At 36.4% G+C, this 16,999-nt stretch overlaps 1 protein-coding gene across 1 annotated transcript in view; it reads right to left on the bottom strand.

Annotated features, from left to right (window-relative positions):
* DNAH3 (dynein axonemal heavy chain 3) overlaps window positions 1-16,999 on the bottom strand; it is a 59,181-nt gene that overhangs the window by 27,536 nt on the left and 14,646 nt on the right. The window contains exons 14-31 of the mRNA XM_074886091.1: window positions 16,511-16,634; window positions 15,792-15,945; window positions 13,959-14,103; window positions 13,466-13,677; window positions 13,057-13,148; window positions 12,505-12,619; window positions 11,810-11,926; window positions 10,366-10,545; window positions 9,050-9,186; window positions 8,159-8,360; window positions 7,130-7,222; window positions 6,716-6,826; window positions 4,708-4,822; window positions 4,112-4,310; window positions 2,618-2,726; window positions 2,233-2,346; window positions 887-1,063; window positions 73-164 (exon numbers count right to left, since the gene is read on the bottom strand). Coding sequence (XP_074742192.1) covers window positions 73-164; window positions 887-1,063; window positions 2,233-2,346; window positions 2,618-2,726; window positions 4,112-4,310; window positions 4,708-4,822; window positions 6,716-6,826; window positions 7,130-7,222; window positions 8,159-8,360; window positions 9,050-9,186; window positions 10,366-10,545; window positions 11,810-11,926; window positions 12,505-12,619; window positions 13,057-13,148; window positions 13,466-13,677; window positions 13,959-14,103; window positions 15,792-15,945; window positions 16,511-16,634 — 2,488 coding nt within the window. The remainder of the gene's footprint in view (window positions 1-72; window positions 165-886; window positions 1,064-2,232; window positions 2,347-2,617; window positions 2,727-4,111; window positions 4,311-4,707; window positions 4,823-6,715; window positions 6,827-7,129; window positions 7,223-8,158; window positions 8,361-9,049; window positions 9,187-10,365; window positions 10,546-11,809; window positions 11,927-12,504; window positions 12,620-13,056; window positions 13,149-13,465; window positions 13,678-13,958; window positions 14,104-15,791; window positions 15,946-16,510; window positions 16,635-16,999) is intronic.

Raw genomic sequence — 16,999 nt, 5'->3', positions numbered from 1 at the left:
CTCACATATATATGGCTTACAGAGGAATGAGGTATATCAGATTCAATTGTGGGAAAACTCAGCATGGCTTACCTCCGAGAGTCCAAAAATCCCATTGAATAAAGTGAAATTTCTCCAATCAAAGCATAATCTGGAACCATCATGGCAACTGCTCGGAACAGTGCCTGTAAGAAAAAAAGTAAGATATAAGCTTGGATTATGGAATATGGTAAACTTGCACTTGTTTTGTAAGAATAGTAACTCTCCATAAATTCATGAACTGCTATACTCCGTATTCCATTTTCATGACTTTAGGAATCATCTGAAGTCTATAAGATTGAGTTAGAATTGTTACTGGAACTGTGATCCAGTAGGTTCAATAGGTCTGTGCTAAGGAACAAACGTTTAGAGTCACAGTCCTAAAGAACTATTAATAGAGGAAAAGGGAGGTGTCATTCATCTCACTTTCATAATAGACAAACTAGCACATGATGTGGTTAATGTCTTGTACAAGGTCATGCAAAAAAATGTGGCAAAGCTAGGAAAAGAATTAGGACCATATCAGTCTCTCTGCAGTGTCTCAACAACTTTCAAAGTCATAATAAATTTAAACTGGGATTTGGATAGCCAAGCTATTGTAAACCAGGAGAGTTTACACTTAGTTTACACTTAGAGAGAGCACAGTTAAAGCTGTGAACTGGTATCAGTATGGTTAGACTGACACCTTTTATCTGTGCATTTTGTACAACCCTAACCACTTATTAAATCTTAGCAAAAAGCCCAGCAGAATACACATGAATGGGTTATCAGTGTACTATTTGATTGCTGCCTTCCTTTTCTTCTTACAGTAGACCAAAAGTTGCAAATTCTGTTTAATTTCTACAACAAATCAGGATTTCAGATTTACCTTGAGATTATCAGGCAGCTCCGCCCGTCCAGCATACCCAGGATTCATCGTAATAAACACAGCACAGGCAGGGTTAAGAGAGATCTCTGTCCCCTCAAAGACGAATGTTTTGAGTTTGCGAATAATAGCTTGCTGTATGCTAAGTATTTGCTGGGCAACTACAGATAATACTTCAACCTAATACAGACAGAACAGATTGGAAAACATAAGACACTTGGAGACAATATAAAATGTTTTTGTTTAGATATTTTGATGGCTGTATTTGCATTTCCAGGTGAAAATCACTCTGTGTCTGATAACTGAGCCTAAATATTAGCTGTCTATTGGAGCAATCTCCTGGAAGTTAGTGCCACCATTCCCTGTTCAACTCATGTAGACAGATCAACAGAAGCTTCTAAAAGCTTCCATAGGGAAATATCATCTGCCTGAATGTAGACGTCTAAGTTAGGTAGACAGGAACTCCCTCTAGAGGCCTCCAAAAGCACTTTCCTTTCACCTCAGACGACATAAAGAATTTAGGCTCTTCAGAAAGACTGATTCACTCAATGCCCCAAATTAAGGGTAAATGTAAAGAAAGGGTAAGGCTGCCTAGAACCAATCCTCAATACTTTAAAGTATCGAGGTAACAGAATACTGGAAAATTAGAATGCTAACACTTGAATTCATTAAAAAACAAGTTACAGCAGACAAATGGAGAAAGTAAGGTGTTAGGGACACTAAAACATACAAAATAGAACTTCATGGAATTTTCACATTTACTAGTATTTACCTAAACCTAACCTCCACATTTACTAGTATTTACTTAAACCTAACCTATCAAAGTAACAATAAAACATATCCAAAGTCATTAGTGAACAAACTAAAAGAACAAAAGCAACAAAAAATCAGAGTAAGACCAAGGAGGGGATTAGATGTGTCTGGTTACACAGCTAGTTAACCAGGTTATTCAATTAGTGACACTCAGCTAGTCATCACAGGAATCCCTCCATTGGGATTTGTCTGTCTTGTGCTGAACATAGATAAATGCAGAGCCACAGCTGTAGTTTCATTTCTCAAGAAGGGCAGTGCTTTCCTAACAAATAAGTGTCACATACAAAAGAGGAAATTGCCCAGAAATAATTTTTTCAGCTAAAATAATCCAGAACACGAGACTTCTGTGACACAGCACAGGTAAGCATGTGCTCCTACAGCAGTCAGCTGAATACCTATTTCTGTGTGAGTGATTATCAAAACAAAGAAGCTATACCATAAAAGTAGAAAATTGGCAATAATGCCATCATGTCTAAATCTAAAACTTCTTGTGTCTTAAATTAAAGCTTTATCATTTGTCTGAATTAAAACATTACCTCAATTCTGTTGAACTCATCAAAGCAGGACCATGCACCAGATTGTGCCAGTCCCTTAAAGAACTTGCCCATTGCCTTGTGATTGAGACCATCGGAGCAATTAAAGACCACACACTACAACAAAAACACACAGAGAACATCTCTCAGTATTAACACAAAGTCCACTATAAAATTCTTAGCATCTAAAATGGGAAGGGATTATTACTGCTAATTTTGGATTACAACACTAGGATGCCACATAGTCCTAAACGTGTGCTCCTTACCAACTATTTCTGGGAATGAAGAATAGGTACAGAACAAGCAGTACTTGCTTAAGAATGGCATTTCAAGAAATATCTACATATCCAAACAACAATGCAAAGAAAGAAAGTTTGTATTTTGGTACCTGTTTAGCTAGTGCTTTTGCTAGATCTTTTGTTGTTTCTGTTTTGCCAGTCCCAGCAGGTCCTTCTGGAGCACCTCCAAGATTTAATTTCAAGGCACCCATTAATGTCCTATATAAACAAGAGCACAGGCTTTAGAAATAGTAATCTTTAATGGCAGGTTGTTTCTGAAGGGATAGTTAAGTATTTTCCTATACAGGTTCCCCTGGAAACAATTTACTTGTTGCCTACTGACTTTGCAACTTGCTCTAAAAAAACAGTATTGTCTCGTAACTGATTCCCAATTCTGGAAGCTCACATTCACCCACTTGGCCTACAAGGAATGTCAAGGCTTCTTATTACATGTATCCACTCTGTATATCCTCAGTTATGTAAGCAAATGCACAGTGTCATAAGCAAAATGGCAGAGTTTGCAAAAACACGTATTTCCATCAAGTGACATTCTTTATGACAAGAACTTGAAGCTGACTTGATAAATGAAGTCAGTCTTTAGAAATGGCTGAGAAAGTATAAAGGTTGTTTCATAAACCTGAAAATCACATTGCTCTCCAAGTGATTTTCATACTAAAAATGAGATCCCTGTTGACATTGGAGTGATCTGATTATTTTACAAAAGGCTCATTCAAGGGCTTTGCCACCAAAAGCAGTTGTTAAATTGTGCTGAATAGAGTCTGCTTGCTCATTGCTTACACTGAAACTACATCTGGCACAGCTGATTGCATAGTCTGAGTTTAGACTGAGTTAATCCTAATGACAACAATCCAGTTTACAACTAATGCACCAGCCACGTGGCTCTTTCAACACCACTGTGAATCTCAAAAAATAAGCATCTGCCAGCATAGGCATTAACACAGGCACTTTAATATAACTGTCTTCTACACAACAGTGAGTTCACAGCTCAGTGCTGTTTACATCCTCACCATATATTTGCCTGGAGATATTACAAAAGAAAGTTCTTTAAACCTTAGACCTAAAATTACCTGCTGAGATGACCTGTGTCTCCAGGGCTCACTAGAAGTAAAATACCAAATGCCCTTGAATACTTCAACACTGGGGGATGAAGTATTTCCATTTCAACCTCTTGCAAGCAAGTGGAGGAACAGGAAGCTAACTGCACTCAAATATCTGTGAAGGGCTCTACAATTACTTCATTCATTTTACAGGCAGGCATACTGTACCTGTATGTCTTATTTCAAAGAAATTAATCGACCAGTGCTACTGTAGAGTTCTTTACAGTTCCAGTACCATGAGCTGCCAGCTCTTTTCAGAAGCACACTCTTGGATACAACAGAGACTATTACTCTACTGGTGTAGAAACCTATGCGTTGCAAATATTCTACCATATTTGGGCAAAGAAGATATATCAGATTTGCCTCCAAAACCTACAGGAAAATCTTGGCTGCTGAGATTCCTGCTATTATTAACTATAACAGATGGAAGTAAATACAGATCAATCAAAAAACTGAAAAGATTATTCATAGACAATATGGCTTTACCTATAACATCGATCTGTTAGGGGGGTTATAACCAGACGTTGAGAATTGCCAAGATACTCATAACCATACTTGGCTTCTGTTGTAATCATTCGCACTATAACGTCCTTCTCTTCCCAGTAGTATCTCAGCTGAGAAATCCACTGGAAGTCATTCAGATCTGTGATTTTGTCTTCAACCAATTTTGCAACCACATCACGAGCTGCAGAGTAAGATACAGATTATTTGAAAAATCTAAACACTTCTACTATGTTAATTTAGTTAAAACAATGTATAAGGAAACTAACATTTACTTATAGCTATGTAAATCAACATTTAGATTGGTAGGCTGGCTTTCATGTTAGAAAGGAATCTGCATCTGTTTTGCACAGGGAATCAGCTTAATTTGATCTAGATTCCACTGCCTGTTCTAAGTAGATGGGAGATGGTTGTGCTGGACTAAGCAATCTCCATTTGCCCGAAGACACTGTACTATAACTCTGTAAAGGTTGTTTCAAGTTAGAGAAAGCATTTTAGCTGCCTCTTTCAAATAGTTCACCCAACTAACAATAGCAGCACTGTCCCAGATGTAACAAGAGTACCAGCAGCTGCACTTTTACCGTGCACATCAATGACAGTAAGAGCTCCAAGTGTTAGCCGGGCTCCGCTGGACAGCTTTCCTCTCACTAACTCAACGATGTCCCCAATTTGTAGATTGCTCTTCTCCAAGAAATCCTGGCACAGAAACAGAACACAGGCATTAACGTAATGCTGTAGCTAGCAGTTCTTAAGCTCCCATGGGTGCAGTCATTGGAAACAGCCCTTCCAACAAAACATAACAATGGAAGTCCAGGCACTACACAAACATTTAAAATTCTGTTTCATATACTGACATTTTATTTTACTATGAACACTTCAAAAAGCTTTATGGCCTGAAAGTAGTGTAAGCAGAAGTCTTATCTTTCTTCCTAACAGAAATGACAAAATTCTATGAGAAAAGATGAGCAGATTCTCTCTGTTGGGTAAATCTGGATTCGATTTCTTCTGAAAATTAGTAGTAAATTGAAAATTAATAAAACTAATAGAAATCTAAGATTCTCCTAATTTTACTATAAACATTTAAAACTATTTTCTCATTATTAAACTAGAAAGTTTAATGAAATTAAAGATTCATGAAGTTTTCATTAATGACCTAGACAACAGGACAGAGTGCACGCTCAGCAGGTCTGTAGATGATACAAAACTGGGAGGAGCAGTTGGTAGACCAGATGGGTGTGCTGCCATTCAGACAGACCTCAACAGACTGGAGAAACAGGCAGACAGGAACCTCATGAAGTCCAACCAAAGGGAAAATCCTGTATCTGGGAAGGAATAATCCCATGTGCCAGCACATGCTGGTGGCCAATCAGCTGGAAAGCAGCTCTGCAGGACAGGACCTGGATGCTGGTGGACACCAAGCCCAAGGTAAGTCATCAGTGTGCCCCTGAGGCAAAGAAGAGCAACATCATCCTTGGCTGCATTAGGAAGAACATTCCAGCAGATCAAGGGAGGTGATCCTTCCCCTCTGGTCAGCACTGCTGACACCACATCTGGAGTGCTGTGTCAGTTTTCAGCTCCCCCCTAGAAGACAAGCATGGGCCTACTGAAGCAAGTCCATTTGCAACCTGGTTTAGTCGGCCCTGCTTTAAACAGGGGTTGGACTACATGGTGGACTGTAAGAGGTCCCTTATATTCTGTGATTCACTGTTCTGTGATTCCTTCTCATTTTTCTTAACCTATGGATTGTTCTGGATATTTTCTTTGAAAGTAATAAATATTTTCAGTTCTGACTGCATATATGGATTAAAATCTTCAACTGGTATTAAACAACACAGGCAAGTTAAACCTAAGATACTGATTAAGAATACAGAAAAAAAAAGTTAATACTAAAATGTAGTATTTTGTGTAAAGCTTATTAAAACTTTTCTATTTTCACAGCTGAAAAGCAGCCCAAACATTCTGCTGACAAAATTAATCCCCAAATAAATCCTCATCCACCTAGCTCAATTAGTATCAGACAAAAGCCCACTGAATTAATCAGAAATGATTTCCATTACTTGAGCATGCATTTCATTAGCCTCAATAAAGTGATACTTAAAACCATTGTGATGACAGAGGCACTATAAACACATAAGAAGTCTCTTGTATGAAATAATAAACTTGGCTGCTGCACCTTTATTACCAGGAGAATTTAGCAATAACCAAACAACTGCACCATTCTGCAAGGAGAGATTTCTGCCTGCACGTTTCACGTTTCCCTGGGACTTCACATGTAAAGACAGGAGTTAAAATTAAAATACATAGTGTTTAATAACAGTCTATCGCTTTTTGTTTGGTACTTTTATTTACACCAGTATCACTTGTAAATACAGTAATACAATTTCCTTCAGTGGGATTTCTCCTGATACACAAAGTAAATGAGAACAAGCCCCTGCTAAGACACAAGAAAAAAGGAAATAGAAAATAAAGCACGCCGCATGAGTAAGTTGTAATATATTGTTGACTAAGGATCTTCTTTGCTAGAAGGAGCTTTTTAATAATTAATCAGAGTTTAGTGCTTAGAAATAGAAAGGTAGAAGAAAATCTTACTGTTAAAGTTCCTTTCCTTATAGCCTCAGACACTTCTTCTGTCCAGTAAATGGATGAAACACAAATAACCACCTGTCCAGGCCACTCAAGTACCCATGTTTTTCGAGGAACCTTCAACAAAAAGATCCATGCCAGACACAGGAAGTCATATAAACACATTGGATTATGGCACTGATAACAATTACTTTCCCCAAATTTCTTTTGTCTAATTCTATCAATGAGAATCAGCACAGAAAGCTTTAATACTTTTTCTTCAAGAAATTCAGAGTTAAAACTTCAGATTGGTACTACTGAACAAGGAGACCTGGATTCCACTTAGCTTCAAATATATTTCCCTGGTTAATAATTTCAGCAACCTGTTCATGCACAGCTGCTTGTGAAATCTACTTTATAGTATAATTCAGGAACAATTACCTTGATATATCCTCTTATACCATCTTGAAGAACTTGTCTTACACTGGCCAGCATCATTTCCTCTACTTGCAAAAGCCATTTTTCTACCATGCCCTTCAAAAAATAAAAACAGTTAAGAGTCCATACACATTTCCTGATTATATTCCTCTTAAAGGACAAATTCTTTGAAATGTATTAGGCTTAAATACGCTTTCTTCTAATCTGGGCATGGTATACAGGAGGAAGAAAGGTTGAAATCCCCCAAATTCTGACAGGCAATAATGCAGTTTAACACTGTCTGAAGGCAGCTATATCAAGCTAACTCTAAAGACAAACCAGCTGCAGAAACAGCTGGATATGTTTCATATAAGCATAAATAAAAAACACAGATCACAGATTGCATGGTCAGTTAAGATTGATCATTTTAACCCAGAGCATGTTTTGTTCCTGGAGTATTAAGGGAAAAAGGGTATCCGTATCTCACAACATGCCCCACCTTTCATCTCTTTGTGGTTACCATACAGCAATTCAGCTCTGTACCTTCACATTGAGAACAGCAGAAAAAGCTGAACTGAGGTATCTGTTTTCAAAACTTATAACGCTACTATTTCTACTCAGATCCCTTTTGAATTAATACTCTGATTCTTCACTACGAGCAATTCATCATCTCCCTCAGCCCTCTCTGTTTCAGCCATGCTGTGCAATGTTACATACAGATGTATATAGAGAACTTGGTGTATATATATATTTATAGGTGGGGGGCAGGTGTCTCTTTCTCTCTCTCTTATCTATTTATCTGTCTACATCTTAGAAGAAGTAGTAGGTGCATAAAGCAGCAGAAAAGTGCCTAGAGGAATTTACCCCAAAATTGGTATGTCTTACTCCTTTCTGTAGGAAATCCTCTTTGTTCTAGAATACCAGTCTGCACTCTCACTTCCTAAACACCTTTCATGATTTGATCCTAAATGTTTTAAATTTCATTCCCCAAAAAACATACACTTTAGCCAAAGTATTAATTTAATATCATATAGTAAAAAAAAATAAAAATACTTTTGCATTCGCTGGATAGATTTTATCTATGAAAGGAACAATTTCTTTCTCTGAACTGATCATGCCTACGATCTCAAGATCTTCTGTGAACTCCAGTTTAGCAATTCCTTCAAAGCACTTCTTTAAATGTGGTTGTACTCGAAGGGGATCCTTTGTTTCAGACAGTATTTCAAGCAGCTCATCATTAGACAGGAAAAAGAATCTGTAGAAAAATACAATTAATGAACATGCACTTTCCAATCATGAAAACTGTCGTTAATAATCTATTAATGCAAGACAGATGAAATTGGTTTTATTGTTGCTTAAGACACTAGTATAACAGAGAGGAAATTATTATCTCAAACCCCTTTCCTTAAGCAATTTTTAACATTATAAAATTTATCACACCTGTTTTTTCAGAATTTCAATATAACCATCCTTATATGCAGAGGAAGAAAGAGGAGTTCTCAAACTCAAGCAGGACCAGATATTTCTATGCAGTCAATAAGTACCTTGTAAAAACACAGAATCCTGTTCCTCATAATCATATGTAACTCCTACATATCTGCACAACTCAAGAGGGTAGGGTAGAGACATAACTGCAAATCAGTCATGGGAAGGCAGCAAGTTCCTTCAAAAATGCCCTGTAAGCGATAATGTCTTTCTAATCATAAGTTTATGCTGTGCTAGACAGATTTTGCCTCCCCACCTCTGCCTGTCCCTGGCATTGCAAATTTAACTGGAGCTGAGGAAAACGAATGATGTCTGGAGCAAAGAACAGGTTTTCATTTTTTGTAGCATGAGACTGTGTCCCACATGTGTTTATAAAATGAGACTTTTCAGTTCAGTAGAAATGATTTGAAAGTGCTTAGGGCTTTCTGTCTCTAACTTAGGCCCGTTTAATTAATTTACCTTGGGAAAAATAATCTTTTCTTCTCCAAGTAAGTATTCAACCCCTTTTGAATGTCTTCTAAGAGAGTATTTGCTTCCTGAAGTCTTTCTAACATCATGGGTTGTTCAGTTGCTGCAAGTACCTTTGTGTCTTTCACCTTTGCAAAAACAAATACACAGCAGAAACTGTAAAAGTTGCAATAGGTTTGTACATTAAAATTGTTATCATCAATCACAGGAGGTTATTGTTATTGTTATCACAATTGCAGGAGGCTAAAAAGCTATATATTCTTCTCTGTAGTGTGCCTTCATGTTATTAAATATCTATGCATTATTTGATAGTTTTCCTTTTCAGACTGTCAGTTTTACCAATTTGAACTTTACAGACAATAATGCAACATGGAAATATCCACAGGAAATAAAATCTTTGGCATTTGCTCCTGTGTCTTGAGCTTGCTACATCTTTTTCCATTCACAAATAAGTTCTGTCAAACAGACTGACGGTACATGCCATCTCTTCTTGCCATCTAGGTCGCATTTTTTCTTTCTGATAGCACACCTCTTAACTTCAAAAGATACACTTATTTCAGAACTGGCTTCATCATTCACACAGTCTGAGCTGTTAGACAGGTCTCAACTTCTATTTAGTTATGCTGATTATTTCAACACCTTTATCACACAATCACATACTCCCAATGTTTTTGACAAACATCTCAGCTCACACTACCACTAAGTATCTGATCTCTTACCCAACTTCTTTATTACAGGGAACTGAACAGGATACCCAATTGCACTTACTATCCCCATTATCTTATCCTGACACACTACCATCCCAGTACATATTCACCAAAGTTTTGAATAACCATGCAACCACATATTAGAGAACAATCATATGCAAAAAAATCCATTTAATTGCTCTAATAATGTGTACACCTTAAAGGCCTAATGCAAAATCTAACTGTATCCAGAAAAGACAAAAGATTGTCAGTGAACTCTGAAGCAGATCCTGAAAGCACAAGTCATTCATCTTTCTACCTAATTCTGATCATTTAACCATACAAAAGCCAGAAAATTTAGAATTAAAATGTTAATTGTGCTCTAATTCATCCTGCAATATCCCGCCTTTACAGAAATCTCAAAGCAATAATGATATAATCTACCACTTTTACAGCAAGGCTAGATTTTGGTGGGCTTTAGTAAAGAATTTTCCACTTTGATTCTACCTTCTTGTGACTTAAATACAAATATCTCAGTCCAGAAAAGCTAGTATATCTTCATGATAGTAATAATCATGTTACCAGATGTGCACAAAAATTCACGATTTTGCGAGCACTTACCACTTGTGCCATAATGTCCTTCCAGTATGAATCCACAACCCCAAACTTTTTGCCCTCTTCAGGCATTTGAGCTATAATGTCTTCTGCACTAAAAATTGGTTCCAAATACAGCCATGTTGCCTGACATTTTAACCAGCTATCTAGAATATCTTGCATTAAACATAGCTTATCTTTCCAAGCCTGTAATGAAAATATTTAATATTTAAGCAAAATTAGATCAAGAATTAATCTACACTGAGGAATCAAAGAGCATGAGTTGCTTGGCTTCAAAGCAAAAAAACCAACACAAACTAAACAATTTTAAAAGAGGAAGAAACTTCATTTAAAAAAACCCAGACACTAACATCTGAATATTTCTTATACAATACAAATGCAACAGACGTATTCTTTCACTAGCACTTTTTACAGCAAATTGTGAGAACTGCCTAAGAAGTGCAGAGATGACTAGCACGGCAATCCAGAATCTCTTTTTGAATTCTGTGTACTTTCTATCTTATCATCAGTGAAAGGATAAAAGCTTAACAAGGTATTCAGCAGACTGAGAATAGTCACTTCACAGGCCCTGTATGGAGTGGGTTCAATCTTTGGTTCCCCCGAAAAGTTATTTCATGGAACTCTAGTAGTACAAATCAGTTTTAAAACCAGAGAGAGATTCTTTTTCAATAAAGAATTTCAGATAGCATTGCTTTTGTGACAGCCTACAGTCTAAGAGACATGCAAGGGAATGTACTGCAGGAAGAAAACACAGCCAGCCTGTATTCTTCATTATTCTGCAAGAGGTACGCGGAGATTGTTAAAACAGCTCTATATTAATCATTCCCTTTCATTTCACTAGCTCTACTGGGAAGCAGAACTCAGCTTTACCTACAATTTGACTGAAGCCCACAAGAAAGAATAGAATTTAGGTCTTAGCACTGCTTACAAATCACCACTATTAGGCCAGAAAAAGTTATATTAAATACTGATGGAAAAGAAGTGTCTGCTTTCTGCATAATTTTCCTATTAGAAATTCATCATCTTTAACAAAGATCACATCTTTACAAAATAGTAGGACAGCTAACAAAAAAGCCTTTGAAACCCTTATGGATCATGCCAGTACCAGAGGATTACAAACAAATTATCTCTCACAACTGACAGACCTACGTCTTTTTACACAATGCAGCAGGATTTGTTTAAATCAACTGAGCCATTCCCAAGACATTGAACTAAAACCCCATTCTTATAATGACTAGATTAGCAATGCAATTACAATTTCTTTAGCTGTAAAGCAAGTTTTGCATACCTTTGTCTGGAAACCATTAAGTCAAACCGTTAATTCAAAGCTCTTGAAGAAAAATATGAATGTGCATTCTTACGGTTAAAAACTATACAACTTCTTATCATGCCAAATACCTTAAAGCACATTGTGAGACATGCAAGCTCAATCAAACCACTTTTTCCTTACCCAGCATTCAGCTTCTATTGCTTTGATGAAGGGAGAGCCACACAGTGTATGAGTCTTAACAATGTGATCGTCCAGCAAAACCTGGATGTCATCAGTTGCTGACAGGATGCTGGTGTTCTGTGAATACATCACATTTTGATAAGGCAAACAGCATTTGCTTTATTTCACCGCTCTTCAACCTCACATTCATTCAGCTTCCTGTTTCCCCCCTTCTCTATGATGGTTGGAGGTAAGAAAGTAGCAAGGCGTTGAGAAAGCCTGTGACATGTTTGAAGATACAAAATGCTATCATCTCCACTGTACATCTCTGTTTCAAAGGTCAAGAGATCGACTGTTTTGTGAATGGGAATCTAGCCAGGGATGCTAGTGACTTCTGACTCAATCTTTTGCACTGTGATTCTTGTTTCTTCTGGGCAAGTTAGAATTTCACTACTGTCCAGCTTTCCATACAGTATTGGAGAAGCTCTCAGGCTTACAGATTTGTCAGGATGAATATGTTGAGATCACAAGTTATTCAGATACTAAGGTCCAAATATAAGGATATATAGTAATGGAGACATTTGCCCAGGCTCTGGGATATGATACCACCTTCCATCATGCCACAATGCATCAGCAGTAATTTCCATCTATTTCTCAATTGGTATTCAGAGTTCTTTTCTACTATATATATATATATTGATTTGGTGTTTACTCACAGTATCCCTGTACTTCACCAGACTGAACTGCATGTTGACCCACTCAAATTTCATTTTCTCTATTGATTTCTCTAAGGAATACTCCTTACTTGCAGCTGCTCCAATAGGTTCCAGCCTAGATTGAAATGAAACATACCTTTGAAATATTTTTGCAACCTAGCTGAAGAGCAAAAAGAAGCAGTTGTAGGTAGCATTGCATATCAGACTACCCTTCGTATAAATTTGTTAATAATATCATAGACTCTTATTTCAAGGAGTATTTCTGCACTTTCACACTCACCAAGTTAAGATATTAATAATAATTTGAAGATAAATACAGACAGAAAATTTTGAACATGCACATTAAGTGGTTTAGGAATACGACTCTGTTTTTTGGTGCCTTTGTGCTACAAGAACAACTGACAGTTCTATCCATAGCTTGATAAAATACAGCTGATTTTACAGCAAGTTCTAACAGCACACAAAAAAACCCAAAACAAAAACTAATATTTGTTATCTGACATATGAAATACAGTGACTGCCTGAAAAATTAGAACAAAGTAAGCTTCTTACTGATCAATATATTTTGAGAGTCCAAAGTCCAATATGTTTTTAAGAGTAGTAGTTTCATCAGGTCTGATCTCACATCCTACAATTCCACTAATCTGAAAATAAAGCAAATCTATTATCAAGATGCACGTCTGTAACAGATTTCTCAAACAGCAAGAAATAAATGCTAAAGAAGTATTAATGCAACTCCCTAATTTGCTTTTCCACCACAAATTATTAATTCAAAGAAGCTCCTGCCTGTACCATTACAAATTTCAAAAGTGGATCTATCACATGACAGGATCAAGGATCCTCTTATTCTGAAACACAGAACTATTACTGTATTGCACAGGAGGGAATAGATGGAGTAGTATATTCAACTGACAGTTTCTGTGGTAAAATACTGCCACAGTTAAAGCAGAGTTCAAAGTACCTGCTCCCAATGTCTCTCCTTCATTCCACGATTGCAGGCAACTGACAGGACAGGAAGATGCTGTTTAAATTTATCAAGCTTATATTTCATAGTTTCTGCTAAGCGCCTAGGCCCAGCCAAATCTGGAAAACTCTTACTGAGCTTGTACATAGTCCTCCACATATTTCCAATTTCTTCAGTAATTTCATCAGCATTCAACTTCTGGACAGATCCTGAATACAACAGTATAAAAAAGGCACAGCAGGCACATCACAACAAGGAGATTTCCAGGGTGGTTTATTTACAGGTATTTATAATCGTTCTCCTTTAACTGGAAATCAATTGTGTTACAAAAAATGATCTTAATGCAAAATCCAAGTCAACAACTGTATTTCACACCGCTTAACAGCATCTATTTCTTCAAAATTACTTTCTCACAACTAATTAAGCCTTTCAGCTTCTACTTAACTAACTGAAAATTACATGTTTCATCCAATGAACTCCAAAACCTCACCATTCATCCATTCCTCAGATTTGGTATGGAAATTATATGCTGTTATCCAAAGTCGCTCAAAGGGTTGTTTGTTTGCAATTATAGTTTGCAGTAGAGGAAATTGACTCTTCTCCTGCTCAAGTAACTCCTCTTCTTTATTAATAGCCTTGAAGAAAAAAAAAAGAAATCTTATTTCCATCAAAAATTCCTACTGTTATTTAAACTTTTAAATAGATAATATTGAATACCATTTTTTTACATGTCATAAAGCCAGACAGATTTGTAGATTTAGGTCTGTGGATTTTAGGTAAATAAGGTAACTGTGTTCTTGAAAATTCCCCTAGTTATTTGTAGGCATCTTTTGCTACTCAAATAATTTTAAAAACCTGCATCTATTTTAGAAATAGATAATGCACCATGGCATTCAGTGAAACCAAGGCTCACAAGTTACCAACCCATTCTGAAACTTAGATGTATGCTCCTCAGTCACATAGGCTTATAGGAATTTTTTTTACTTGTGATTATTTTTTTCTATTACAGAAACATCTGGGAGCTCCAACCAATACAGATATTAATTGCTGTGCTTATTCATGGTAAGATACTGTCTTTGACCAAAAGACATTACAGTATAAATCAATATGCAAAGATTTAGATTTTTAAAAAGTATTGCCTTCTTCATTTTACAGGTAGGAAGGCGAAGCACAGAGAAATGCTGTCTGAAATACAGACACTGAATTCAGACTGAGTCCCAAGGCTGTGTTTTTACAATGCCGACAGACCTTTCATAAAACTGTTAATCATTCAATGTGAGATGCAGGCAGAGAAATGCAAAGATACACCTTCCAACATAATTTTTAACTTTGTGTATTATATATTATAAACTTACTGTCACGTCATTTAAATTGTGTGGATACACCCCTCATTGTGATCAGGTATTAAGAAACTTAAACTTAATTACTTATTCTGATCTACCTATAACAATGTATCAGTGCTGTTAACACTAATTAAATACACTAGATGCCTTTAAATCAGATTAAGAGTGTTGATATGTAGGACTAGCAATTTATCTAAATCCTAAATTCATTTAATTAGTTTCATTTTCTCTTTTGAGTGGGATTTAATTAAAGTCTTAATCCTTAAGGCTCCATATATGCAGAAATCTCATCATCTCACTGTGATTTAGACGATTAATTAAGCCTCACAATGCCTGTGAGATCTCTCAACAGTAACCATTCTCATTTCCCAGCAGAGACACAGCTAAGACAACTATTCAACCTAGAATCACACCGTATACTGGATGGGGAGCCCTGAATAAAATCTAGCAATATTGGTCTTCAGTTTCCTTCTAGCACCTGAAACTTCCTTTTTTTGTGATATAATACGTATTTAATGCCTATAGGCAACTTCTGCAAATGATACAAACAATTGAAAAACATTTGGTTTTAATTAGAAGACAAGCAGTGGGACTGAAAACATAGCTCCAACACCACAAACCACAGTTCAGGGAAAATGCCACCTCCCTAATATTCTGCTCCTGCAAATTCTGCCAGAAGAATTCTGTTTTCCATGGATAGCATCCTGCTACTACTGATTGCTTGAAAACACTGAAATTCAGTATCTCAATTTTAAAAACTCCCTAAACTCTTGTCCCCCAAAAATACACTCTTCAACTCAGCAGTAGGGGCAACTCAACATACAGGGACAAGAAGATATTCACCACGTTTGTGAATTTGGAAATTTTAAAGCCATCTTGACAATTTGTGGCCAGAACCTCAAAAAAACAGGGACAGGAACTAAATGTTTGCTCATCTAGCACATTGCAACCCACTCCATACTTGACTAAATAATACTAACCTCAAATTCTGTTAGTGCATTGTCTAGATTCTTATTTAACTCTTTAAATTTCTCAGCGTTGTTCTTCATTTCTTCTATGGTCATGACATCCCGCTTTTTGTAGCTTTCTACTTCTCTGTTATAATCTTCAAGAGTTTCCTCAAACTGAGAACACCTGAGGTAAAGATAGCTGAGGTAATATGATGTTCTGGTTCATTCCTTTTCAGGTTTCAATTATTTTATTAATTATAACAGGCACTGTCAAAATTAAATTTGATCTCAATACTACTGTAAGGTGAATACAGATGTCAGTGAAAACCCATTAATCAGTTATATCAATACTGTGCTGTAGAATTCAAGGTTCATTTTCAAACCTCCCAACTGATTTAGTTCGCTGACATTTGCTACCTTTACTACCTGGAGGAAAAAAAGGAAGGGTGAAAACAGTGTAAGAAAATTATGTGTAATGCTGTACTATGCAATACAACAAGATGAAATTATGAATATTCTAGCAACATCCTTCATTCCTCCTTTCAGACCTATTTAAGCATAGAAATATTCTAATGCACCCTCTTCAACAGTATTTTTCTGAAATCTCCATAATACTTCAAACCAGGTTTCCTCCTTACTTTCTCAGCTCCCTTCTGAGTTTTCCTTCTTTCTCATTATCTCCCCTTTACTGATGAGATTTTTGTTTTCTTTAAAAACACCCAGGGAAAGAAAATGTCCTAATACCATACCTTTCAAGCAAAACCATCTCTGCATGATTCCTCCTGTTACACAACTGATCTCTAGTGTTTTCAAAGATTATCTCAATCTGATCAGGCCAATGGAAAGCTGTGCTATTCAGGTTTATGTCATCATCTAAATTAAAAAAAAAAATATATATTCACATCTTTAAGAAAATAGCTTTTAACCAATGATCTAATAGAATGGCTGTTGTGAAGAGTAACCAAAATAGCTAAAACTACATTTAGGAACAAGTTGTCTAAGAAGCTACATATTTCAAGCTGATGGATGAATTACCTTCACTGCAAGGAGAATCAGTCCTTTAAACAAGTTAGACTGATAGCAAAACTCTAAAGTCAAGTTAAGAATGTGAAATTCTCTGAATAAGACCTTAGCTAGGCAGAGAAAATCAGTAAGAACAGCTATTCCAGAATATCAACTCTGTTCAACTACACACAGAGACAGATCACTCCTAACTATACATAATATACCTAGATAAG

This window comes from Strix uralensis, chromosome 16, assembly GCF_047716275.1.
Source record: "Strix uralensis isolate ZFMK-TIS-50842 chromosome 16, bStrUra1, whole genome shotgun sequence".
Lineage (NCBI taxonomy): Eukaryota > Metazoa > Chordata > Aves > Strigiformes > Strigidae > Strix > Strix uralensis.
Note: the sequence above shows the minus strand (reverse complement) of the source record. Positions and strands in the feature narration are given on the sequence as shown.